The 26187-nt window shown below is 37.4% G+C and overlaps 1 protein-coding gene across 1 annotated transcript in view; it reads right to left on the minus strand.

Annotated features, from left to right (window-relative positions):
* The window catches only part of VWA8 (von Willebrand factor A domain containing 8), a 198872-nt gene that overhangs the window by 124676 nt on the left and 48009 nt on the right, over positions 1–26187 (minus strand). Inside the window, exons 10-16 of the mRNA XM_074168332.1 lie at positions 22830–22961; positions 20659–20793; positions 20501–20578; positions 12980–13140; positions 11697–11810; positions 2882–3050; positions 2461–2538 (exon numbers count right to left, since the gene is read on the minus strand). Of these exons, the coding sequence (XP_074024433.1) occupies positions 2461–2538; positions 2882–3050; positions 11697–11810; positions 12980–13140; positions 20501–20578; positions 20659–20793; positions 22830–22961 (867 nt within the window). The remainder of the gene's footprint in view (positions 1–2460; positions 2539–2881; positions 3051–11696; positions 11811–12979; positions 13141–20500; positions 20579–20658; positions 20794–22829; positions 22962–26187) is intronic.

Below are 26187 nucleotides of genomic sequence, written 5' to 3' on the forward strand. Positions count from 1 at the left end.
TTACAGTTATCTTAATATATTATGCTGTTTCAGTTGGAAAAAAAATCCAGAAATTTACCAGGCAGGGAAAAAAAAAAAAATAGAGAAAAGCATCATTTCATGAATTTCAGTCTTTTTTCCCTCCTTAATAATTTTTAAGCATGAGAAATTTCTTAACATCAATTCTTTTCCCTGGAAAACTGCAGTTTTAATAAACAGGCATTAATATTTTTAAAAGAAACACAACAACATTCCATGAAATTGTACAAAACTTTTCTCAAATGCTGAGAAAGCAAAGGTTAATACTTATTTTCTAGCATAGCTCTGAGCAACGAGCAAGAATGATTTAGATTGGGCTAACTGCAAAGATTACCACTTCTGCTCCTCCTGCTTTCATTGATGGAAGATTGTGAAGCGTCTTCCAAACCATCATAATTTACCACCCAACACTGGACACTGTGATGTAAATGATCAGGTATTTCAGGTGTTTTCTCAAGACACATGTATTTCAGGTGTTATTTCAAGACCTACTCATCCATGCATGAAGCACGGCCAAGGGAGAGCGGGTGAGTGCTGTATCCTTGTTATCCCTGCCCACTAGCCAGAACCCTCGCTGCCTTTGGAGATTATATTCTCTTTCCAAAAGTATCTTAAACAGCTGAAATGTTCCCAAGTAGAGTAAGTTTTGGCAGATAAGCAATCCTCCTAAGTCACAGCCTATGGGCCTGCACTGATGGAGAATGGCAGCTGGGCACAGTAACTGAGGAAGAGTATTTCATACATTGTACCACCTTGACAAATCCAACCTCCCAGGACACCGGCATTTTAAAGTCTAAATTATACATAGCATCAGATTCTGCACTGAAATAAACAAGCATATAGGTCAGGACCACAGAGGAAAAGCTGTATCACATCTTCTGAATATTTGCAACTGACAGTTAAGTTTTGGGGACAAAATTTCCTCTTTTGTCTTACCTGTTTGTTTTTTTAATATTTTATATTGAAAACTGTAAACTCAAAATTGGATTAGTGACAGTTTTTGTAATATATATCTATGAGGCATCTAATTCAACAGGATCTTGATTGTGGTCTCTAGATTCTATTGTAAATCAAGCAAACAATTGCAATGACGCAGACAACGCCCACAGGCTGAACAGTCGACAGGTATTCTTCTATTGTTAACAACATCACTTTAAACAATGGTTAATATTTCAGGATTATCTCTGGCAGAGGCTTACTTACTTAGGCAACTCTATAAATAGCCTGACATACCTAAGGCACACATTTCAGCTCTCCGCACAGGCGTGCTATTCCCAACATGTCTTATGTCACTGCTGATCTACAAGAATCCTCCCTCAATCCGTGCTGTGACTCACTTCTCATCCAACATCATATACTTCATTTGGATATTTAACAATGCTGTAGACATCCACGTATTTGGAAAGGATTTTTGTAATGCTCTGTTTAGGCATGGTATTTCTCCAAGTATGTCGAAACCAATACATTTATACATTAGGTCTACACAGAAAGCTAAATAGATAATAAATAACAAAACTGTCCCAAAGGTGTACCTTTGTTGTAAAAATCAGTTGCAAAAATCAGCCTTTTTACAACTTATTTTAAGCTCAGAAGAGCATAACAGCCTCTCTCTTCTTCTTAAATAGTAATACCGTAAAAACTATTACCCATGTTCAAGTCACAAAAACTAAGAATGGGCTACATTTGCATACCAGTTGAACTGTTGGATTCCACTAAAAATGTTTTACATTTTAGTTACATTAAAAACATCCAGTGCTTTAGTTGCCATAGCAATAATTTCTTTTTATTTTCACCATGATTCGGCTGTATCTTTTTAAAGAATTTTGTGGTTACTATGTCAGCAGAACTTATTTTTCTTGACAACACTGCTTTAATAGAATAGCCCATAGCAGTAACTCAGCCAGGAGTTCTGGAGTTTTCCCTTTTCTTAGTCTTTGCTGTTGCCCATTGGCATTTTATAATGGCTAAGTACTTCGCATTGCCCAAAAAGCCCCAATAATTTCAGCTATCAAAGTTCCACTGTCTAAAGCAAAGTGATCAAAAACTATTTGGACACACACGACTATATCCATACCTATTCAAAAGGTCCCTCAAGCATGTTTCACTGTGAGCCATGTATTTATACCCACCAACAACACGTGTGCTTGTTCTGCCTGACTTCTCTGGGATTTGGGCAATTTCCTAAAAGCTTTATTTATGCAGATTCTAAAAATGTGCATCATAAATCAAAAAAGTTTACAGTACGTGGCGCAGTAATTGCCAGCAATAATTTTCTGGGGCTGGTTTTCCAATCAGGCAGCCCTTGAAATAACACTATAACTTAGCAGGCTTCACCCAGCCTTTGTTAAAACAAACAGTCACCATAGGAGAAAGTAAATTTAAAAAAAAAAAAAACCCAAAAAAAAAAAACACGAACAAAAAAAAAAAAAAGAAAGGGCTCACCGTGGAGTCATTTGTCTCCCGAAGCTTGTGTGTTAATGACAACAACTGCTCCACAGCAACACTGGGTACGTTTGGAATCTGCTCAAAAGAAAAATATTACTCTTACTGCAAGATATGGAAGTTCCATATCCACCTACACCTAGATGCAGTGAGCATACAGTCACTGCAGTTGCTTTATGTCAACCAAAAAAGAACACAGTTTTGACAAAGACCATTTTTCTGTTACTGCATCACTTATATCACAATAAGAATGCTAATTTATATCAATACCATTAAAAGATAAGCAGATATGCTGCTTTTATAAGCTTTGAAAATGAAGACATTTATGTTACACTGCAATAGCAAAATATTTTTTATGTAGTAAATAATCATGTTTAGGAAGCAGCAATCAATAAGTGCCTAAAACATTGAACATAGTTACCATTTCTTTAATAACTTGAATTTCTTCACTCTTGCTTAAAGATCGAATATTATGGAAAAGAAACAGCGTCAGAAACTCTGGACCCAGCCATTGTTGGGTACTACTTCCAATGACTGGAGGTTCCGCTAAGACCACTATTCTGAAAGAAGGATGGATAGGAAAGATAGACCTGCAAAAAAAAGTTTAAAAATGCATTACCTGGCTGAAGCAGTGAATATCAATTTTAATTTTTACAATAGATAAAAAAAAAATAAATTATTTTACTGAATAATCGCATAGTGTATTAAAATCATTTGCAATGCAACTTTATTTTTAAAAAAAAGACAAAGACTGGATAATGTGATGTGTAATTTTATAAATTTACAATTTTTTTTTTTATGCTCCGAAGGGTATCCAAGTCTCCTCATCTGCAACAGGACCTGCATGCCTCAAGGTGAACAAATGCCAGCAACTAACCTACAGTCTGCTGCACTGTATGTATGAAACGGGCACATCTAACTCATCTGACAGACTTACACAAGTGCTTTACCTAAAGCAGGATGTCTCACAGGCAAATCGGAGAGAGAAGAGAACAAGATTTACCAGAGCTGCAGTAATGAGTAACTTCTTTTACTCAATTAGACTGTGAGAAAGGATGACACTGGAGAGACTGGCCTAGATACCATGAAGAGCTGGATTTAGTAACAGTTAAGGAACATTCCCCTTACTGATGCTCTTTGTGGCCCTTGGAAAATCACCCAGACTCTTGGGGTGGGATTACTATGCCTAACTTCATAATATTTCTGAAAGTTAGACATCAAAGACCAAACCAGTCGCCTCATCCTTAGCTTGTTTTAGAGACCTCATGGGGAGACAGGTCCCTCCAAGGGCAGATTAAAGACTTATAAGAACTTAAGAAATGCCCTCCTGGGTCCTTCAATCCACCCATCTAACTACATGTTCTGTCTCTGGTTATGACAACTGGAGATACTCGTTGGGGAAAGCACCTAAGCCTGGACACTACCAGTAGTCTGTCCCCCTCATATTGTCCCAGCACCCACAATCATACTGTCAAGGTCATTGCAGGGTAAGTCTCTATTTGCTTTAATGTCTGTTTACCCACAAATTTGTCTAAACTCTTTCTGAACTTCTTCATCCTATGTGCCTCCACAACTTCCTGTGGCAACACATTCACTGCTGATTGGTGTAAAAGGTATTCTTCTTATTATTTAAATCTCTACAGAACAGACCTGCTAGCTTCAGTGTTCCCTAGTTCACACTGCAGGATTTGGTAACTAACGGTCTCTTAGACACCTGCCTATTTGATTCCACTGAAGATAACGGAAGCTTACTGTGATCCATACAAACTAAAATATACATTTTTAGACGCGTGTGTTAGGGCAGTAGAAGACCACTGCCTCGGGTTTGGGTATCTTTGCCTTCTTCACATCTTTTGTCTCCCATATCTATGTAATATTATCAACTGTTCTGACTGGGAATTCATTAGTACTCATCAATCAGCACAATTGCATGATCTCTAGAAGCAGCAGAAATAATAGACAGTAACAAGTCAGATACAAAAGCCAGTCAAATTGCGCAAGGAGGGTCTGTTTTCAACAATTAATTTCACAGTACTCTTTTTAAAACAGGAGATGTTCATTTGGAAAAAGCAAGTGAAATTTAATTAGACAGCCTATATTACTAGATATGGCTGTTATCTTGTCATTTTCCATACAAATTACTACATTTGAAATCAGAATACTTGGAGGTAAGTATTCTTCCTAGGTAAAGTGAGGGGGGAAACATTGGCATAAGCAAGAAAATCTGAAGACAGCATATGACCATTAAACACAAATTAACAAATCTACTGCATAGTTGGCTCATCCGTTCATCAGAACAATAAACCTGTGATACAACAGAGCAATTATAGCAGTCTCTTGTATCAAAGCAAACACAGTGGGGTGGCATGAGTTATTCTCAGCTGAAAGTCATAAGCCTAGAAGCTACTCCCTGATTGATAAAAATAGAAATAGATGTCTGAAAACATCACATGAGAAAGGAACCAATGGGAATGTCACTGTCACCAAGCATAAAAGGAGGTCAGGGAACATTACCCAACCTTATTAGAGAAGAAAACATTTCCTAGGTAGGATAAATACATATACTTCCAGACTTACCTCCTAACCTCCATTACTAAGAAGAAAAACAACCCTCCTCCAGTAATCCAGCAAATTCAAAGGACCAATTCTGGTCCTTCTGCAATACCATAAGAGAACACAAGAAGCAGTCAGCTTTCCCTAGTAATGAGAACACGTTTCTCTTGTACCACCTCCACGTCACTGCCTACCTCAAAGGGTATGGTAGGGACAGCCAGGGAGGGCACGGGGAGAAGTGGGAGGCGAAGAGATGAAAAGTCAGGGCAAGCTAACTCGGTGATACCAGTTAATGTCACTGATGGACTCTTTAGACTTGGACATATCACAACAGCACTGCTGTAGGTTTCCAGTTTGTAAACATGAATAAAACTATTTGGCTACTTCGAAAGCCTATTGTTTGGACTGATGTTTGCAATGCTGAAAATGTCAAGCAAGTGACTCAATCCTGCAAAGCTCTGGAAGCTCCCAGCTTCCATCAGCACAACTGAAGAGCTTCAAAGTTGTTCCATCGTATTAAAGATCAACTCCCTAAAGGAATATAATTTGGAGAACCTACATGGAGCTATATTTTATAAAAAAGAAATCCTTGACATCTTGTGTTTTTTGCAGATGAAGGCCATGTAAGTGTGTCTTGTTAAAAACTAGATACCTTTTAATTTAATGAGCCTCAAACACACTGGGAAGATTTGGTGCTAGTTGATTGATACCAAAGAGTCTCTATCCTTCTCTCTTTTAAATGTTTACTGGCAACACAGATAGAAGAGCACCCTCCTAATAACATACATGTCCTTCTATAGACACCAATGTTTAATTCCACCACTACTCTCAAGAGGAAGATCAGAACACAGTCTGTTCAGGGTGATTTCAGGAAAAGACTTTCTTATTATTGACACACGGTCCTGATTAATTGAAGTTTCTCCTAAGGCAAAAAAAAAAAGCAGAATGGCATTCCTAATGCCACCTTGCAAACCCAAACTATTTTTGGTTGTCTCTTTCGGTAATGCGACTAAATAAATCTCATTTTCTATCAAATTTTATGAGTTCAGAATTGTTATAATAACAGGACCACAATGACCTATTGTTGTTTTTTTCTTGCTGTTTTTCTTAAATTTCACCACAGTCTAAAATTAACAGATTACTTTATCTGAAAAGTCATTAAACTGGAAAAAACCCCACAACAAAAAATGAAGTAAAAGCTCGAAAATGTAAGCAGTTGAAAACTTTTATTGCTTGCTAAATTCACTCCCTGCCACATTTTATATTTGTCTCGTCTCCTGTGTGTTCCCTTTCAGCCTAATCGCATGGAAAATAATCCACTGTCTGCAGGGCATTAAAACCACCCATGCATTATGAGTGACTTCTTTTAGCTTTTGAACAATCCTATTATATACCTACTTCTAGATTTTCCTCTAATAGCTGCCTCTAATAGCTCACCACACCGAGGACTTCTCATGCATGTGTGTGTGCATATGCTGGGGGGGTGGGGGTATCCACCAAAACAAGTTAAAATACAGCATCATAACACAAACCAACACTTCACTGCTTGTCTTATAAAGGCTCTGTGCTACCTTTACAGTATCTGTCTCAGTGAAGTCATGGATGATTACAGAAGACATTCTACGCAGAAATCTTGGATATGCACAGAACTTGAACACACTTTCTCTTAATCTCTGAACCTGTTCATGACAATGAATCATACAATCATTAAATGAATAAGGAATCAGCAGCTATAAATTCCTTCTATGTAAAAGATCGTTAAGGACCATCTGTCACTTTCTCATGGGCATTGTTTTTTTAATTCTTCCTCAAACTCATAAACAAAAATACTTAGTTTCCTCAAATGAGTGAATGTCATCTTACTATGACTGTTTGCCAACTTAACTCCACACAGCCAAACTGGCACAAGAAAGAATAGAGGAAAAAGTACTCTGGGCCCACTGCTAGTTACCTTGCAGCTTACAGGCTTTCAGCAGGCCAAGGAGTATCCCAAAATCTCACAATGGCAAAAGTACTGCTTGCGCTCATCAGTCCCGACAGAGCTATTGCACCCACCCAAGTCTGAAGCCCTTCTCAGAAAAATGCTAGTAGACGTGACAGTTGTAAAGAAATAATAACGAACAATTCAATGACGATAACTAACATCATTTAGAATAAGAACATATTTTATTAGCTCTGAAAAAGGTAATGAAACTTTTAAATGAAGTTGTCCAAAAATATAATTTATGAATAATAGTGTTTTAACCTGCAAAGCTTGAAAACAATCTGAAAACTAAACAATACTTTCTTTTTTGTCCAGCACTGCTAATCACGGTGCCATGGGTTAAGCACGTTCACATTCACTACTGTTCACTACGACTGTTTACATTCATATACGGAGGCATGTGACTTCTTTAGACCACAGTGTGATCTGAAATACCGTCACTTTATTTAAAAAAAAAAACAACCCACCGCAAGCCCCTTGAATTATCAGGGTTGGAAATTAAGTTTTAAGATTGTGCAGTATTCTCCTTTCTATGCTGCTACACACTTGAGTAATATTATTGTTGAAGCACTAGAAGTTAAAGGCACTAAAACTGTGAAAAAAAATTTTTTTTTTTACTATCAAATATTTTCATATAGGAGCATGAAAACTTAGTAAAAAATGTGTCTTGCTTGTCTGATGAGAGATCCCCTAAAACTTCTCCATTAATATCTCAATTTTTTCTCTTCTTAGAAATAGGAAAAATCATTAGCTGTGTCAAATCCTCTTATAAACACACCGAAAAGAAATGTTTACAGAAGTTTTGGCTCATTGGTTAGGAACAGTATTCTTTTTCTGTAAAATAGGTGTTTTAAAATTCCGTTCACAAAGTACTGAGTCCAAGTAATCTACTATAAAGTATTAGCAGTTGTTCTTTTCCACTATGAAAGACATATTTGTGTTTATGTAACTTACAACAGCATCTGGCCACCTCATTAGTAAGTCTTAAATTAAGGGAACAGGGAGCAACAGTGAGTTATTTCATATTTATGAATGATTAGAAGAAGCACAGAAGATAGAAACTGCAAACGATGCTACAAATAGTCACTACAATCAAGAACACTTAACCCAAAACGGGGAAGGGGGGGAAACGACATGGTCCATGTTCTCAGTTTCTCTTACATATGGCAGGAAGGTATGAGCTCTTCTCCATCACAGCTGCCTTCCAGCCTCCAGCTATTCTTTTTCTGAAATCTTGAAGATGATCCTGCCCTCTCCTAATCTAATGATTTCCTAATGAAGCTTTTGGCTTCTTTCTTTCAAATTCTAGTCCTTCAGAAATACTCTTTTTTCTCTTGATCTCACATTGCCTCTGTTTATGACTATTTTCAGCTACTTCGTTTAGGTCCTGTCTGACTGCTTATACATTTAAAGCTCCATCATGCACTTTCACTGAATCACTGATGGGTCTCTCGGTATGATTTTTCCTCTTCCACTGTTTCGCACGAGAACTCCGTCAGTACATGAGATCAGACAGATAATAAAAAGGTTAAGAACAAAATAAAAAAGTTACTTTTTTTACTGTATAGTATATATTCTCTGTACCATATTTAAAATATGCATATTGATTCCCGATATACAAATAAGAATCGAGGCCTCAGAATGAATGAGACTGGAGACGGGGGAGTCCGAATAATGTCCTGATTCAAACAAAACTTGAAACCACCTTCCCTAGGGAGTTTCTGTATTGGAAAAGCAATCTTGATGTACTGCTCAGCAAACATTCCAGAATCAGTTGCAGCATAACTGGGAATGACAGTGTATATTCTGCAGGCCTGGCAAAGAGCAACTGTGCTGAAATTACTTTAGTCAAATCCAGAAAATTGGGATAAGTAAAGCTCCCTTTTCATCTTGCACTAAACATCAGAAATGTAGCCATGGCCATTAACACACAGCAAAAGATGCAGTATTTCTCATCGTCATGGAAAGCATCTTCCAATCACAATTTATAAGTAAGAATTTGCCCAGTTGATCTGCTAATAAATTCAATGCATTCTCTTTAACATCTCTACAAGGCAATCTTTTGCAGGCAAATGAGGGATGGTTAGCACCATCCTGTTTTCTTCGGCTGTGATTAAATCAGCTGTCAGTACCCGGATATCATTTGATGAGAAGGCGTCTGGAGAGAAGAGCTAATTCTGCACAGCCATTCTGCACCACTGGAAGGTACTGAAGGAACCGCTGCTGAAAAGGACGAGTAGAGGGGAGGATTGTGATCCTGGAATCAAAGAGCAACTATTGACATTGTGTCCTGGAGCCAGTGGAACGTAGTGATGTTTGCAGAATATGTAAGAGACCACAACCAAGATGACATCCTGGAACACCTTCAGCTCCTCAAGGACTGACAAGAACAGTGTCCTCTCTACAGAGGAGTGGTTCACTGACGCCAAAGAAGTCCATAGCCAAAACCAAAGAAGCAGATACATGTTTGCATTACTTTACTCTGGCTTCTTTTGAATAAGTTAATACAGGAGAAAGTTGAACAAGGGCCAGATGGAACATTTTGCCCAGGAGAAGGTGGGATTCTCAGTGCAATGGACTTCAGCTAATTCAGTCCAAAAAATTTTCATCTATATCCAAGATGGTGCTAAATGGTCACACTGAGTTTCCAGATGCAAGAATACCTATACAGTGGGGTTTTTGTTTGTTGTTTTGTTTTTAAGATCAAGTACTAATCACAAATGTATTCCTGTTTAAGACAACAGACACCCTGCATTTATGGATTAGAGAGTGAAAGCTAACTCTCAGTGGAGTAGAACAATTAGGGCTTAACAATTCACACTAAATTCTGTTGCAAAATATTAAGGTGCCTAGGTAAAAGCAGTATATTGCAATCTGAAGGAAAGGGGACACCCTTCCGAGGCAAAGACAAAGACTTTCAGAGCCTCCAAAGTAGTCACAAGCAATGCACAATTACCACTGAATAGTGTAACCAAAAGGTTACTCAATGACACCAAAGGGAAGTGTGTACAGAGGTGGCACGGTAAGAAAATAGGTCTGCAGAATAGTCATTAAAGAAGACAGCTTGGACAGTCCTCATGGTCTAACAGATAACGAAGGTTATAAAGGAGTCCACTGCCAACACAGTCATAGTTAGAACAAGAGGGAGACAGGGAATCCAGATGGAAAGCTCTATTCTTGTGAGAGAGTTTTGATCCAGGAAGAGAGGCAGTACTGAAGATGAATATGTGATGAATTTTCCAGGTTTCTGGAGTTATATTGGCATGAACTAAAGGGTAACATGCAGTAAAGCAAAACAGCTCAGCCACTGCCATTCCGCCTGAAAGAACCTGGGACAGGACCATGAACACAGAGCAGGGAGAAAGAGACTCACAATGACTAGATGTACTTTGAAGTACAAAGTCCAATGCAAAGCTGGGATAAAATCCAGGATGGATTCTTGCAACTTTTTTGCTTCTCTTTTCAAAGTCTGGGCTTAAAATCCTGATAAACAGAACACTTCCCCGTACACAGTTCTTCACTCATGTAACACAAATGCAGGAAATGCCCATCTAGCTGGGTATATGGCCTCAGCAGCATGGATACAATTTGCAACAAATAGGCTTAGATTACACCAAAAAAAAAATCAAAATAAACACTATGGAAGACTTAAAATGAAGTTTGTTTTGTTTTGTTGTTGGGTTTTGTTTTTTTATAAAAAAAGGAAACAACAAAAAACCAACACAGTATTTTGGATCAAAAGGGAATCAGAAATAACAAAACACCAGGCATTAATAGAAAAACAGCTTTTTTAAAGGGTAGACTATGAAAGAGGTCAAAGGGAAAAAAAATGTATTCAGTGAGACAATAGAGAGAAATGGGGTGGCACATCATGAATGCATCCCTATTATAACTGATAAGGCCTCTTCAAAGTTTGGGCACATGCACACCCTGCAGTGTAAATACAAGCACGGACATCTGATATAAAACTTCAGCTGTTTTTTCAGTGGTTAGAGCCACTTAAGAATCACAGTACGTTTAGCTCCTTAGATATTACTGAATATTAGATTGCAGTTATTTTGATGTATACTCAACAATATCCCTCCCATTAATTAAAATTGCTCAGCAGTGTTTGTATCAAGAAAGGCCATCAGAGGACTAGAAAATGCTTCCATCTGTGGAATGTTTCTAGCAGACAAGTGGAAGTGAAGAAACAAAAAGAATAAGCATAATGGGTCCCAACCCATCCTTAGGATTTCCTGGCCCATATTACTTGTAAACTAACAACCAGCTTTCTAGCTAATGAGGCAAAAGAAAGGAACAGGTATTTAACTTCAATTTAGTTTTATTTCCCAGCACTCTTAATAAAATGTTCCAACATTAAATATTATATACCTCTATATCTATGTTTCTATGTACTTGTAACTTCTCTTCAATTTCTAACTCCTTCTGCTAAAGGATACTGAATGTTTTCCTTTTAGTTCCAGCACTCTAAACAGGATATAATTTCCTCATGCCACAAAAAGAAAAAAGCTCATGAGGAAACCGACGTTTAAAATATGTTTCTCTTAGTGATTAGAAGGTATCAATTTAATAGGGAAGCATTTTGCATGATGTTTATGTAAAAAAAACCACCACACAACCAAAAACAAAAGAGGAGATCAAGCTCCTGAGAGGATAAAATGCTGTTTGCATTATATAGTCATAGCTGACACCTTACCTTTCCTGTAGTTGCTCATCAGAGATTTGTAATTCTTCTTTTAAGTTTTGGTATCTATCTTCCCTTAACAATCTGGTGCCATCATAGAGGGTCAGTTCCCTGTCATGTATAAGTCTGAAAATAAAGAATAAACTTTGTTTAGCCTTTCATTACTTCTTAAAATACTTCTATCAACTAACACTTTTTTTAAAAGCTACCTCAGTCAACACAGGTCATAGTAGTAAGAAAAAGTTACACCAATTTAAGATGCATCCAGGGATGGAGGTAAAATAAAACGTGTAAGTAAACAGTTTCAGCACATAGTCAGTCAACTTAGTTTAAACAGATATGGTAAGAAAACGAAAAATAAAAAATTCTGTCTTACCAGTAGAGTGTGCATAAATGGCATGAAACAGCCATTTTGTTATACTTGTACCAAGTAACATACTTCTGTTTTGTTTCTTGAAGCAATATATTTCAGTTGTTTTTACTGATTAGCATATATACAGACCAAACTTTCATTTTCTTAATGCAGAAGTCGATTAGATATAATGCATGCATAGAAGAAAAATCAGAAGACAAAGCTAAACTGATTAAAAAGGGAAAAAACAGGGAAGCATAATTCTCTTTTCTGCCCTTCTGTGTATATATATTATGAAAGAAGGCACAAAATATTTTTGGTACAACCTGCTTTTAAAGCTGATGATGTCCTTTAAGTTTGCAAAAGGCAAATGAAATCGGAGAAAAACTTCACTTAACAGTATAGATTAATATTAACATAGTATTTGCTATTATGACTTCTGTTCTGCAAAGTTTAATTTATTTTTTATTGAATTATGAAATAATGTTCAGAAAGAGATCTTTGCAGTCAATACAAAGTATGCTTTTGCATGTAACTGTAATGATCACATTCTGTTTAGAAGCAGAATGCAAAGTATTTTAAACATTTTGTGACATCTTACATTTTTATATTATTGTGCAAATATCACCAATTCTTAGATTTCATAAGTTTAGAGTAAAATATAGCTCATTCTTCAATTCAGACTTACATTCTGTATCAACAAAGAGTTGAAACTTCCGGTATTATTATAGATTTACCAAGAACATGAAAGAACTGCTTCTGCTTTTCAGTATGGAAAGACTGATCATTACATATTCTATGAAACTTTAATGCTCAGCTTAATTTTTACAGTGTTCTTGAAGTTATAAAGCCATATTCACCAGAAGGAACTTAATTTCTCAGTATGCATGCGCTCAATAAACAGATCCTTGCACACCCAACTTATCCATGCTCACATCCTGACCTTTGAAGTACAGCTAGAGTGCCAGGGTTAATTCGATGAATGCCATCAAGAATAACAAGCTTTCCTTCCAGGGCAGCAGTAACAAGTGGTGATGGTCTCCAAGCAGTGTCTCCATTAGGAAGAGTGTACCTTTGCTGCAGCAAATCTCTAGCCGTCATATCCTGTAAGTATCAAATCATCAGAAGAATATATTTATGCTCTGTTTTCTTCATCTACAAGTACATGCTTTCTCCTTAAAAAAACACATTATGTTTTTCCTGAGAACACACTCAAAGAAGATTATCAGGAAATCTTCAATTACTTTTCCAAAGAGTTTTAGAAATACACACACAAATCTACAAACACACACTGTGTTAAACAGTCTTTGGAAGTTCTAAACTTGCCAATATCACCTCTTTGAAACCAGAATAAAAGCCCTTTTTTCCCCGCGCTTAAACATAGTGCAAGCGTATCACAACTTTGTGCACAGAAGGGGGCAGCAACTTACACCTGGAAGAAACAAGAGTCATTTATTTCATATAGAAGTAGTCACCTGAAAGAACAAAGATTTCATCACTAATCTTGAACACAAACCAGCATGACATTCCACCTCAGCAGGAAAATGCAGTGGAAGCATTGGAGAATAAAGGACAGAGGAAGCAAAAAAGCCAGTAACACACAAAGTACCAAAAGTATATAGCATATCGCAAAATAACACTTAAGTGATAAATCAAAACCAAAGACAAAACCTAGCATATCCTCCAGCATACATATTTTAGATGCTCCATTATAACAGGTAAGCACTAGAGCAACAAAGACGTAAAAGCCATTTTGTAACCTGGAAGATGAAATTCCTTCCTCAGGCTGTGCTATGAACACAACTTAAACCTAAAATCAGATGAGAAAAATATTTTCTATTGTAGCTGTAGCTTTTGCATAAATCAGATGAGAAAAATATTTTCTATTGTAGCTGTAGCTTTTGCATATGTCCTTTTCACAACTATAAACCCTTTGAACTTTAGAGAATAAAAATAGAACACATTACGTCATATGCGCTGAATCATTTCCTCTTTTTACATTTCCTTAAAAGCCTTAAAATAACAGGAGAAATTCTGGTTCCTTCGGTGCTTCCACATTTGTGTAATTTAAAGCCACACATTCAAATCCACAAAACCAGAATGTGTTTTTATTTTTTTTACTGCTGTGTTTGCTCTTTTCTATTTTATTAATGAATTAAATTAAAACCAGAACGTGAAACATTTTTATCAAAGCCAGAGAAAAAGATGTTTTTAGGACTTGCATGAGAAGTGTGCATTGAGTAGCTAGTAAATGCTGTATAACCGAATATTTAACTAACACTCCTTCTGACAATTTCCCTCTAGAGGAATGAAACAAGGTACAGTATGAATTGATCAGGAGCCTCGTATGCTATATAGAATGTCTATCTCTAATTCCAAAAACCACTTGAGGACCATGCATTAATTTTCTGATTTTCTGGAGGTAAGCTCAGAAGTGTATTTTGCTGCAAAATATTTTCTGAAATATAAAATGAATGTTTATATTGTAATTTAAATGGCTGAATGATATTCAATTTTATGATGCATTAAAAAGAAGTGTCATTCACTAACACCTGCACAGTTTCTGTAAGGGATTTGTTTTATGGCTAAGTACCTGCCCAGTGATTTATTTACTCTAAACCAATTTTTAATATATGATATCAAAAATATGCATTATGAGATATAGTGTTATAATACTCTAAACATTAAAAATCCCTCCCTTTGGAGGGAAGGTAATAGAAATATGCATTAAATTCTTCCCCTCCCCTCCTCTCCCCCTTATTTTGGGCAAAGCAATGGCAACATTAAATTGTCTTGTGAAACAAAATGCTTCTTTTAATTTCTAACAGTAAATGTAACTTATGTGTTTTACATTGCATTGTTTATTTTCTAAAATGTCTTGCATACAAGAAAAAAAGAAGTTTAGGAGATAAAACAAGTAGGATAACTTCTATTTCACCCCTTTTAGCAGCTATAGCAATACAAGCCTCCAATCTAGCCGTTTTTTATGGCTCGCAGTGATAATCATGTTCTTGGCAATTACGAGGTGAAAAATCTACATTTCCTGCTTTTTATGCCAATTTGGACTCATATTTTGTTAGTATTTCTCAAATAAAGAATTGGAAGGAATTTGTAATGAAAAATTATGAGATCACGCAAAAAAAGAGAAATAAAAAGAAATCCTAGAAACAAAAACATCGCAATACACAAACACTAGCGACGTGTTTAAAAAACTGGTTTTGCAGGGGAAGAAAAAGAGCAAGTTGCTGGAAAACTGTTTTAACACCACTTTGAATATTGTGGTTTTTTTTTCCCCTGAAACTCTGGGGGGAGAAAACGTTTTATTTTAGACAACTTAAACCAAAAGTTCCCTAACAACAGTCCACAAAGAACTAGCTGGCTGCTGCTTCTCATTTGCTGTTGCTTAACTGCATTAAGAAACAACATAAAAACAAACCTTTCCTACTCAGGATGAATTTCCTTTTGTCAGCAATTTGCCTACATGGAATTACATATCATGAGAACTCCATATAATGATGTCAGATATCACAAACGAGACAGGAATTGTTCTCCGAGTCAACTCTTCGTATAAGAGATGATCTATGTGCTCAAAAGGTTTGGGAGCTCTCGGTTTAGGTAAATTTGATTCTCATTTCACAACATAAAAGCTTTTGGAGGTTTGGGTTTTTTTCTGTGAAATCAATATAAAAAGCTATGCTTTTTCACACTATTCAAACCCTTAAATCAACTTCATAAGGAAAGAATGATGAAGCAAATATTAAAACTAAAAGTAAACATTATATATATATATATAAAATCTAAGAATTCATTTCTTCACAGAGCTTGCAGAAAAACAGAGCTATTGCTTCAGACCAAGGATATGTGCCCCACTACTTATTTTTGTGCCTGCAGAAATTGTTGGAAAATAAAAAATGAGCCATAGGACAAATAAAAGCCTCCTTAATTTTAGAAATGGATTTAGGAAAATACGGTGTCTCTCTCAAAAAATCAAAAAGACACTTTTTTGAACCAAAGTAGAAAAACCTGCTAAATTTACAGCATTATCAAACTTCTCATAACCTTCACTGCTGAATTACTGTATGAATTAATGCATTTAACATTTGTACTGGCACTATCCTATTACTTTGCTATGCAAAGCTCCCAATATGTTATTACCTATTTTAAGAAAATTTTACAAATGCATTTGTTTTATCAGAAGATGTATAGCTCAGCTACATTCAATCACTTTTTATACACTGCTTCTGGTAAAAGCTTTTGAGATCACGTAAGACATTGTACATATGAAATATCTATATGTACGGATACACTTGTGGATCTTATGTAAACTTGTCTACACAGGAATTTATAGTGAACAATGAGCTCACAAACAGTCATTTGTTTGCCTTACTGATACTGTTGGATATCACCAAAAAGCCTCTATAAAAACCCTCTGCCCTTTGAACTGGATCAAACCCTGGTGAAAGAGGGTTTGCTCCAGTGGGAAATACTTCAAACCCTTGGCCTAGATTTTATTTCTGTAGGTATTACAGAAATAAATACGTCTGTCTTTCCCTCTGAAAGATGTTTACTGAGTAACTAATTTAATTGTCAGCTCTTCTCAAGTGTCTCCAAAAAGAAAATCTTCTGCTCCTATTCAGCAAAGCCCTACTAAATAAAGGTAGGATGCTGAAAGACAGTGGCCATGTTTTTAACCAAATAATTGTCTAATTTTGCTGGTGAATACTGTATTAGGTGCAGCAAAACAAGGGCTAGAGTATGCCTTCCTTCAGCAGGTTTGTCAAGTTGCAAAAGTTATTTTCCTGGCATGATTTAAAAATACGTTTACTGTGACAAGTGCATAGAGAAGTATGCAGGCTAGATGGACACATTCAGTTCCGGCTCAGAAAATACACACTTATCTTAATAAACCACTGCACAGAAGGTAATAGGCACTGCTGGGAATCCAGGTATATTACCATGAACAGACCATTGCATTGATGTGGCTACTTAGCTTTGGAACCCAAATCTGCTCGCACCTGCCCATGTTAGTGTAAGAAAAAGGCACAAGTCACGGAAGTCACAGAATTGTCAGAGTTGGAAGGGACCTCTAGAGAATCATCTAGTCCAACTCCCCTGCCAAAGCAGGGTTGCCTACAGCACATTACCTGGGACTGCATCAAGGCAGGTCTTGAAGATCTCCAGAGAAGGGGACTCCACGACCTCCCTGGGCAGCCTGTTCCAGGGCTCTGTCACCCTCACCCTAAAGAAGTTTTTCCTCATATTTGAATGGAACTTCCTATGTTCCAGCTTGTGCCCGTTGCCCCTTGTCCTGTCACTGGAAATGACTGAAAAGAGTCCAGCTCCATCATCCTTCAACCCACCCTTTAGATACTTGTAAGCATTGATAAGTTCTCCCCTCAGCCTTCTCTTCTCCAGGCTAAAGAGCCCCAGCTCTTTCAGCCTTTCCTCATAAGGGAGATGCTCCAATCCCTTAATCATCTTAGATGCCCTACGTTGGACTCTCTCCAGTAGTTCCCTGTCTCTCTTGAACTGGGGAGCCCAGAACTGGACACAGTATTCCAGTTGTGGCCTCACCAGCGCAGAGTAGAGGGGGAGAATGACCTCCCTCGACCTACTGGCCACACTCTTCCGTATGCAGCCCAGGATCCCATTGGCCCTCTTGGCAACAAGGGCACATTGCTGGCTCATGGGTAATTTCCTATCTACCAGGACCCCCAGATCCTCCTCCTCAGAACTGCTTTCCAGCAGGTCCACCCCTAACCTATATTGGTGTCTGGCATTCTTACTCCCCAGGTGCAGGACCTTGCACTTGCCCTTGTTGAACCTCATTAGGTTCTTCTCTGCCCAGCTCTCCAGGTGTCCTGGTCACGCTGGGTGGCAGCACAGCCCTCTGGAGTGTCAGCCAGCCCTCCCAGTTTGGTATCATCAGCGAACTCGCTGAGGACACGCTCTGTCCCCTTGTCCAGGTCATTGACAAGTCAGTCATCTGCCTGACTACATCTACGCAGACACAATTTCAGAGTCTGCTCCTTTATCAGCTGAAGTCACACAGGGGGAAGGAAAAGCAGTGGGATCCTGTCTGGGGAGGTTCTCAGCCTGAGTAACAGTCTTGAGTAACATGCTCTGACATGCTCTGGGCAATCTTGCTTCGGACTAGATGATCTTTATGGTCCCTTCCAACTCTAAAAATTCAGTGAAAATTCAGTGAAAATTCAGCCATGCAGGAAAACACAAAATGGACCGGCTTTCTTTTTTCATCGTCAGTAATATTTCCCTTTTCTATTTTCTCTTGCTTTTTGTCTGTTTCAAGCCTTCAACCTCACCAGCCATTTCTGCCAGTGTCTCTCTCCCTACATGCCATTGCGCTTACAAATCAGCTGCCACTGCCATTTCTTCCTTTGAAAGTCTCCATGTTTTATGGGAAAAATTTAAACAAGCAATGGGATGGAAGAAAGACCAATATACTGTATTAAATCTGATGCTAATGTTCCCCTGCAGCATTGCCAATTACCACTTACAACTGTAAATCCTGTGATATTTAGTGTATTTTGACTCACAAGGTCATGGGAGACTCTTGACTTCAGATTTTATTTGAGAGTGTTTTTATTCCTCGGGGTCATGGAGAAAAAAAACACCCTTACATGTGTGATCCCTAGTAAACGTGTAAACCTAGCAAATTAATTAATTTTACTTTTTAATCTTGCAATTTATGTCATGATGTTAGAGTGCATCAAGATCTAAGACTGACAATTCTTTCCAAGCACGTACTGAGTGACCACTGGCTACGGGAGATCACTGTTAAGCATGAGATTGGGGTTTGCAAAAAAACTAGTGCTGTGATAAAGCCTGAAGCACTGTCTGGGTGAAATCAAAGGGAAAAACCTTTAAATGTACAGCAGTCCCACTGTACCATGTTTACCATTCTCCAAGACAACTGACAGCTCCAAAATCGTCATTCCCTTATTATTCTGCATGTCCAACCTTCCCAGAACCATTACTACTACTTCTATGTTAATCTTTTTAAATACAAATTTCACATTTTACTCAGTAAAAACACTCACTGTGCCCTTACTTTTTCAATTACTGTAAACTTATTCCTCCAACTCATAAAAAACGCAGCTACAACAACAAGGTCCATGTCACCACCTTCAAAGCCCATGGACGCCCTTAAGATTTCTCCATTTCTTCCTTCTTGTCAATTTTACCCCATGACAGCCATTCTAAGGCAACTATGTCAACTGCCTCTGCCTCTCACAAATAGGGTTAATGCACATTTCTCCCCAAATTTATCTTTAAAATCACATTTGTACTGACACAGCGTAAATAAATTAGCAACAATTTCACAACAAAAACAGAAGATTACTGTCTGTTATAGCACATATAAATATTGAAGTTAATATTCATTGATTGTAATATGTATATATTACATTTAAACACCAGTCCCCATTTTATATCTTTGAATCTCTACTGCAACACAGTCCCACCAAAACTGTAATCATCAGACTAAACAGAAATGTAAAAAAAAAAAAAAAAAAAGGCACAGATTCTATAATATTGATTAAAATTCCACCTGTTAGGCATCAGAAAAAATACATATGTAAGAGAATATTAGGTGATCTTGAATCAGAAGAAACACATTAAAAAAAACCCAACAGAAGACAGATTAAGGCTACGCAACATGAGAAGCTTTACAAAAATGCCACAGAAACATAAAGCCAATTATGTATTCTCAATACGATAAAGAAACTGTCTTCCATAATAACAAAAACATAGTGTTGATAATGGAGAATTCCATTATAAGATTAAATAGCATATGGACAAACAAAAAAAAAAAAAAAAAAGGAAAGACAAAAGGTCTTCTGGAGGCATTCAACATGCATGAATTACAAGTGGTCACCACTCTGACCTATAGGCAGGAAACATAATTCAAAAGGGGAAAAAAAATGCAAAAAGGAGAAGTCACAAAAGACAAAGCTTTCTTTATCACGCTCAGTCATGCCAAATCACAGAATGAGTTGTCAATTCTCTGTGGCTAGGAGAAAGACCACTGTGTTAAACTATTTTCCTTACATTTTATTTAGATTACCTCTCTTTCACGTTCAAAATGAAGTGAATAAATTCAAAGGAAAGCAACATCAGGGCTAGTTTATATGTAATAACATTGTACTATCTATACTGCTGCACTGTACTGGCTCTGTTTAGACCTGCTATAAGAAGACATTTTAGATGAGTATTCTAATAGACAGAGTAAAAAATGCCCTATAAGGATCAGAAAACCTTGCTGTCTTTTATTTTTTTAACCCATATCAGTTATTATCAGTCATTTTAAAAGCTGCAGCTGTATATGAACATATCTGCAGCTTTAAAAGTTACTGAGAGAGAAAATATACACTAAGAATCAACACTGGTGTATTATACTCTGGATCACATTTAAAGCATGATCATCAGCAGATAGTTTACTTACCTGGTACAGCATGATTGGTTCTATGCTGTATCCCAGCATATCAGCAAACTCCTTAGCAATAACTGTTTTGCCACAGCCCTAAAGAGTTGAAAAATAAGAACTTGATTACATTCTAAGGGACAAGGGGAAGGAGGGAGAAAAGAAATTTAAGTGCTTACTTTTCCTCCGATTAAACACATGTCTTTAACCATATGGGATTGCATCATTTCTGCCAGCAGCTGATCATGGCTGGAAGTCCTTATGAAAGTATCTGATCGAGGACGCTTTTTTAACAACCCAGTACCAGCTGGAACCTATAAAGAAAAATTAAAACAAAACAAAAAAACTTAATAAACTATACTGTGATAACTCTAGGATTTGTGTGGACTGGGTTACGCTTCTCCAAAACGACTGTAACATTTTGCTGATGATTGTCATCCATCAAACCTAAATCTTTCACTTAAAAAAACCTTAAACCATGTAATTTCTAATAATACAACCTGGTTCACACTTCCATGGACCCCTCTTCATGAAAAAAAATAAAATGTCAACCAATTCAATTACAGCACTGGGGTCTGCAAAGAAATTGTGGTTGTTCGCGCTAGAAATAGAATACAGAAATCACCAATATTTATTGCTCATCAGAGAAACATGGAAGTGGAAGACCAGTTTGTACTGTGAAAATCTGAAGGAGCTATTTTGACCAGAACTTTGGAGAGTTTCAATCATTCCCCATGTTGAGGCACTTGCTCTATTTCCATTTCCTGTTCTAGTCTAGGAACTGTTTCATCTGTAAACTACTTATGCCCTCCTGTTCCCAAGGAGACATTCTGCAGGTGTATTTTCAGAAGGTATCACCTACTTGTCAAATGAAAGTAAAAATCTTTGCCTCAAAGAGTTGAATCAGGTCCCTACAGACTCATATTTTTCTGACAAATTCTTATTTGCTGCTGTTCCCCTTTTCACTTTTTAATGGTGCAAACTCTCTGAGGATATTCTTCACTCACAGCATCCCTGTCGAGAAAGAGTTGGAGGTACTACTGGATGAAAAGCTGGACATGAGCTGACAACGTGTGCTTGCAGCCCAGAAAACCAGCCATACCCTGGAATGCATCAAAAGAAGCATGGCCAGCAGGTCAAAGGGAGGTGAATCTGCCCCTCTACTCCACTCTTGTGAGACTCTACCTGGAGTACTGCGTCCACCTCTAGGGCCCTGAGCACAGGAAGGACATGGACCTGTTGGAGCGGGTCCAGAGGAGGGCCACGGAGATGATCAGAGGGCCGAACACCTCTGCTATAAGGACACGCTGCAAGAATTGGGGTTGTTCAGCCTGGAGAGGAGAAGGCTCTGGGAGACCTTATTGCGACCTTTCAGTCTTTAAAGGGGACATACAGGAAAGATGGGGACAAACTTTTTAGCAGGGTCTGTTGTGATAGGATGAGGGGTAATGGATTTAAACTAAAAGAGGGAAGATTTGGACTAGATATAAGGAAGGTGGTGGGTGGTGGAATACAGGAACAGGTTGCCCAGAGAGGTGGTAGTTGCCCCATCCCTGCAAACATTCAAGGTCAGGTTGGACAGGGCTCTGAGCAACCTGATCTAGTTGAAGATGTCCCTGCTCATTGCAGCAGAGGTTGGACTAGATGACATTTAAAGGTCCCTTGCTACCCAAACTATTCTATGATTCACCACTGTTAATATGATCTTTCTCTGACTCCCACTAATTCACCTTCTCTACAGACTCTCTAGACTCTCCAAATTCCACATTAACTTCAAATTCTCAGATCAGCATCTGTTTCCTGAAAAAGACCTTATTTCACCACCTAGCAGGTCATAAACTTCATTGGAAGAAACTCAAACTAATCATATTTGATGTGATTACTTTTGTTCCATTTTCCCAACATCCTGTGTCGGAACATTACCAAGCACTCATTAGATTTTATTTGAAGTGTAGACAAAGACAGACTATTGTTTTTATTAAAAGAAAAAGGGAAAGCAGCACCAAGAGCATCACAAATACTCTCTGTTATTCTAATCCAATAAAAAAAATAGGAAATTTAGAGGCTTTTCTTTCATCCATTCTTTAGCATTTCTTTTAGCACAAGAAACTTAAATGAATCACAAGTAGGAAAGTATGAGATAATCTAGAAATAAAATCTTGTGTATCCATAATCTAATATTCCAGTATCTACATGTTTTTCTAATAAATATCATGTGTTACACTACCAAAAAATATTCAGTGCAAATGCGTTTTAGTATCAAGTGTAAGTGTCAAATTCTTGGTGAGATGAAAATAAGTTAATGATATCTAAAAAACACATATAGTTTGATAAATATATAGATTCATACCTGGAATGTCACTTCTTTTTCACCAATCTGCACAGTTACATCAGCCTTGAAGGGTTTGTTTCCATGTACACTTTCAACTTTTGTAATCTTTCTGGGAAGCAAGTGGCTTGCTGAATCTTGAAGCTCAAAACGCTGTAGAGTTAGGAGGTGGGGGAAATTAATTATTAAATACAGCTTTCCGGTTTTTAAAACGGTTCCTTCTGAAAACGAGGCCAGAAGCGTATTCAAGATTAATTGCTTGTGAAGTCCTAAATCCAATTACTTCAACTTTTACTTCACATATGTACGTTCACATTCTCAATGGACTATATATTTTTCATTTAAAACCAAAGCAAAAAGATCGCACACTACCTACTTATTCTGACTGTAGTGCAGACGTAAAGTGAAATGTCATACGGTGACTATGCCAAGTCTTAGCCTGACAGACCGAAATATTAAGAGAAATGGATGATAGCCTTTAGCACGTGTAATAATAGATCACCTATCTCTGCAGGTCATTAAAACCAATTGCAGATTTAAACATCTGACTACCAATAAAAATAGCCATCAAACATTATGTTTACTTAGCTCCCACAGCCTTATCATACAATGAAAATTGAGGACAACCTGTACAAATTGAGCCTTCAGCATGTTCTGGATATATCAAGGACAAAAACCGGGGCATTTGTCTTCCCAAACCTCTTTTAAGCATTACACTCTCTATTTTATGCCGTATATAGAAAGCATGAAAACCATTTTAAAAATCCTGTAAAAAGTCTATTTTGTTGGAGAAGGGGAAATCATACGGGGGGGTCTATGCACACAAAAGCCACTAACTGAAATTACTGAAATAATAGAGCCATTCTATTCAACAGAGTGAGAGCTGAGTAAACAAGAGAAAAAGTATTATGCAACTCCTAGAATTCTTAGAAAAAAAAGTTGTTTTTAAATAGACGTCACAAACGTAAAACAATTCTTAAAAAGCATGTAACTTTATTACTACTAGGATTGACAGCATCATCTATTAAAGTTTAGAAGGAAAACCGAGATGCATTCATACAAATACTTCAGCTCTTCATCACTTTGTACATTCCCATTCTGGAACAAGAGCTTTCAAAAATTTCATGTTTATATGTGAATTTAAGATAAATGAGCTTTAGTAAAGGACTGCACCAAATTATATTTGTGTTGTAACAGCTGAGTCTACTTCAGATACCATTAAACATCTAAACAACAACAGAGGACAGAAATGCCTACTGAGGAGTATCTCAAACTGCGATTCTAAGAAATGCTCCAACTATGATTCTGTGAAATGAACTACAGATGTTCTCACTCTTATGTTCATTACCAGACTGTAATATTCTTACTAAGTCAATGGCATCTTGGATAGGGCCAAAGCTGCTCGTACACAAAATTGCAAACTGCTTGTATGCTAAAATCCCTTACTTGGATACCAACAGAAGAAAATAACTACGAGCAAGCAGATGATCTGCACCAGCAGCCTCTGTATCAAACAAGGAAGATTTGGAGAGAGCAGCAGCACACCTTGTATGTGAAGGTCTTGGGAGTCTGAAATTTTTAAGGTGTTCTTTGGTTTGTTTGTTTTGTGGGGTTTTTTTCCTGTTGTTGAGGGTCCTGCAGCTAGCCCTTTAGATCCCAAATTAGGACAGTGAAAGAGGACCGTCTATCTCTGTGCAGATCCTTTCTGAATTTATACAATTTGAATTCATCACATGTAAGCATGGAGATGCTGCTGAACAGGATAATTTAGTAATTCAACAAGGTACCATACTTATACCTGGACAGGAGAAACAAGACTGGTTTTCACAGTGAGACACATCTCTCTGAGGCAATTCTTTATTTAGAATTATGATAGCTAGATATGGAATGGGAGAGTGGCATAAAATAGATGTACAACCCATTAAACATTTTCTGCCTGAGCCAGAAGCAACTTCCTCTATACAAATCCAAGTTGATAGCTGCAAAGGAAAAAATATTTGTGGCTTGGAAGGGCAACTATTGAGCACATTCAGTATCAGAAAGTTTGGGATATACTCGGAGAGACAGTAGTGGGCAGCCTCATTACCTCAGACTCAAGAGGAAAGAAAAAAAATAACAAAGACTAGCCACCAGAAACAAGGGAAGAGGTTTGGCACTCCATAATCATCGGGCCACATTCTGCATGCCTAGAAACACATGAGAAAAGGCAAACTGTACACATCAGAAAAAATGAGGAAGAGGAATTCTGACCACTTGGAAGTATCTAATGATCAGTAATGTCTCAGCATGGAAAATGCAAAGAATACGCTGGTAATCTGGCTAGTCAAAGGAAAAGAGCTTAAATGAAATGTATTTGCAGATAACCACTCTGCTGAACCCACAAGACAGCTAAGCTATCCAAAAGAGGCATCCAAAGGCAACTGATCTTTCTTGAAGATTCTCTGCATGGGAAGGAAAGCAAATTTCACAAGAAACGAGAAGACTGAGCTGCTTACAAGAAGTGAAATACGAACTGCAAGTGCAAGATGGGATAGACTGATGAAGTCTGAAGGATAGATTCCACTACAATGGAATGTAGTACTGGCGCTAAGAGCATTCATTAATGCACAACCCCAAAGAATATAAATTACTTTCGTGGGGGGGAGTAAAAGAGAAACAAACCCTTCCTTAGACCAAAATCTGCCACAGAAACATCTTATAAGTGAACAGAATTGCCTAGACAAGAAAGAAGATTCCGTTTTTCTGAACTATTGGCCCACTCTCTACAAGAGAGTGCCTATGTAGCCTGAAGGTTCCCTACCATAAGGCAAGGAAATGGTTTTCAAGGAGTTCAGCTAAGATTAAAGTGGGTGTGCAAATAATACAAAAATGAGTCAAAGGGAATAAACAAACTTCTATTTGATATAAGATCAACACAGTAAACAGAATTAATCAAGGCATGAAAAAAATGAAGAAAAATTCTAGAAGGGTCTAAGAGCAAAGATAAACACTTGGATAGTAGGCTGACAGGGACTTGCTCATTTATTAAGACAAATTTGATCTATAGGTTGTTTCTAAGTACTGATGGAAGATTATCTTGATTAGAAGATAACTAAAAAAAAAATACAGTGGGTTTTTCCAACATTGGGAAAAAAAGGCACACAAAAGGCATATGAGAATTAAAAAAGGAAACCCAAAATCTTTGATGAATCTGAAGTAAAATACTAAAAGGTTAAGGAACAATTAGAAAATAAGTATAGAACAGCTGGAGCCTCTTATGAGCAACCAAACAGCCTAAATGAAGGTGACCAGTTTTCTAACTGCCTATCAATAGTATACAGGAAAGAAAACTTCGGTACTGTGGGAGACATTGTATGTGCTTAAGATTATTGTTTGGGAA

The sequence above is a fragment of the Numenius arquata genome, chromosome 1, assembly GCF_964106895.1.
Source record: "Numenius arquata chromosome 1, bNumArq3.hap1.1, whole genome shotgun sequence".
Classification (NCBI taxonomy): Eukaryota; Metazoa; Chordata; class Aves; order Charadriiformes; family Scolopacidae; genus Numenius; species Numenius arquata.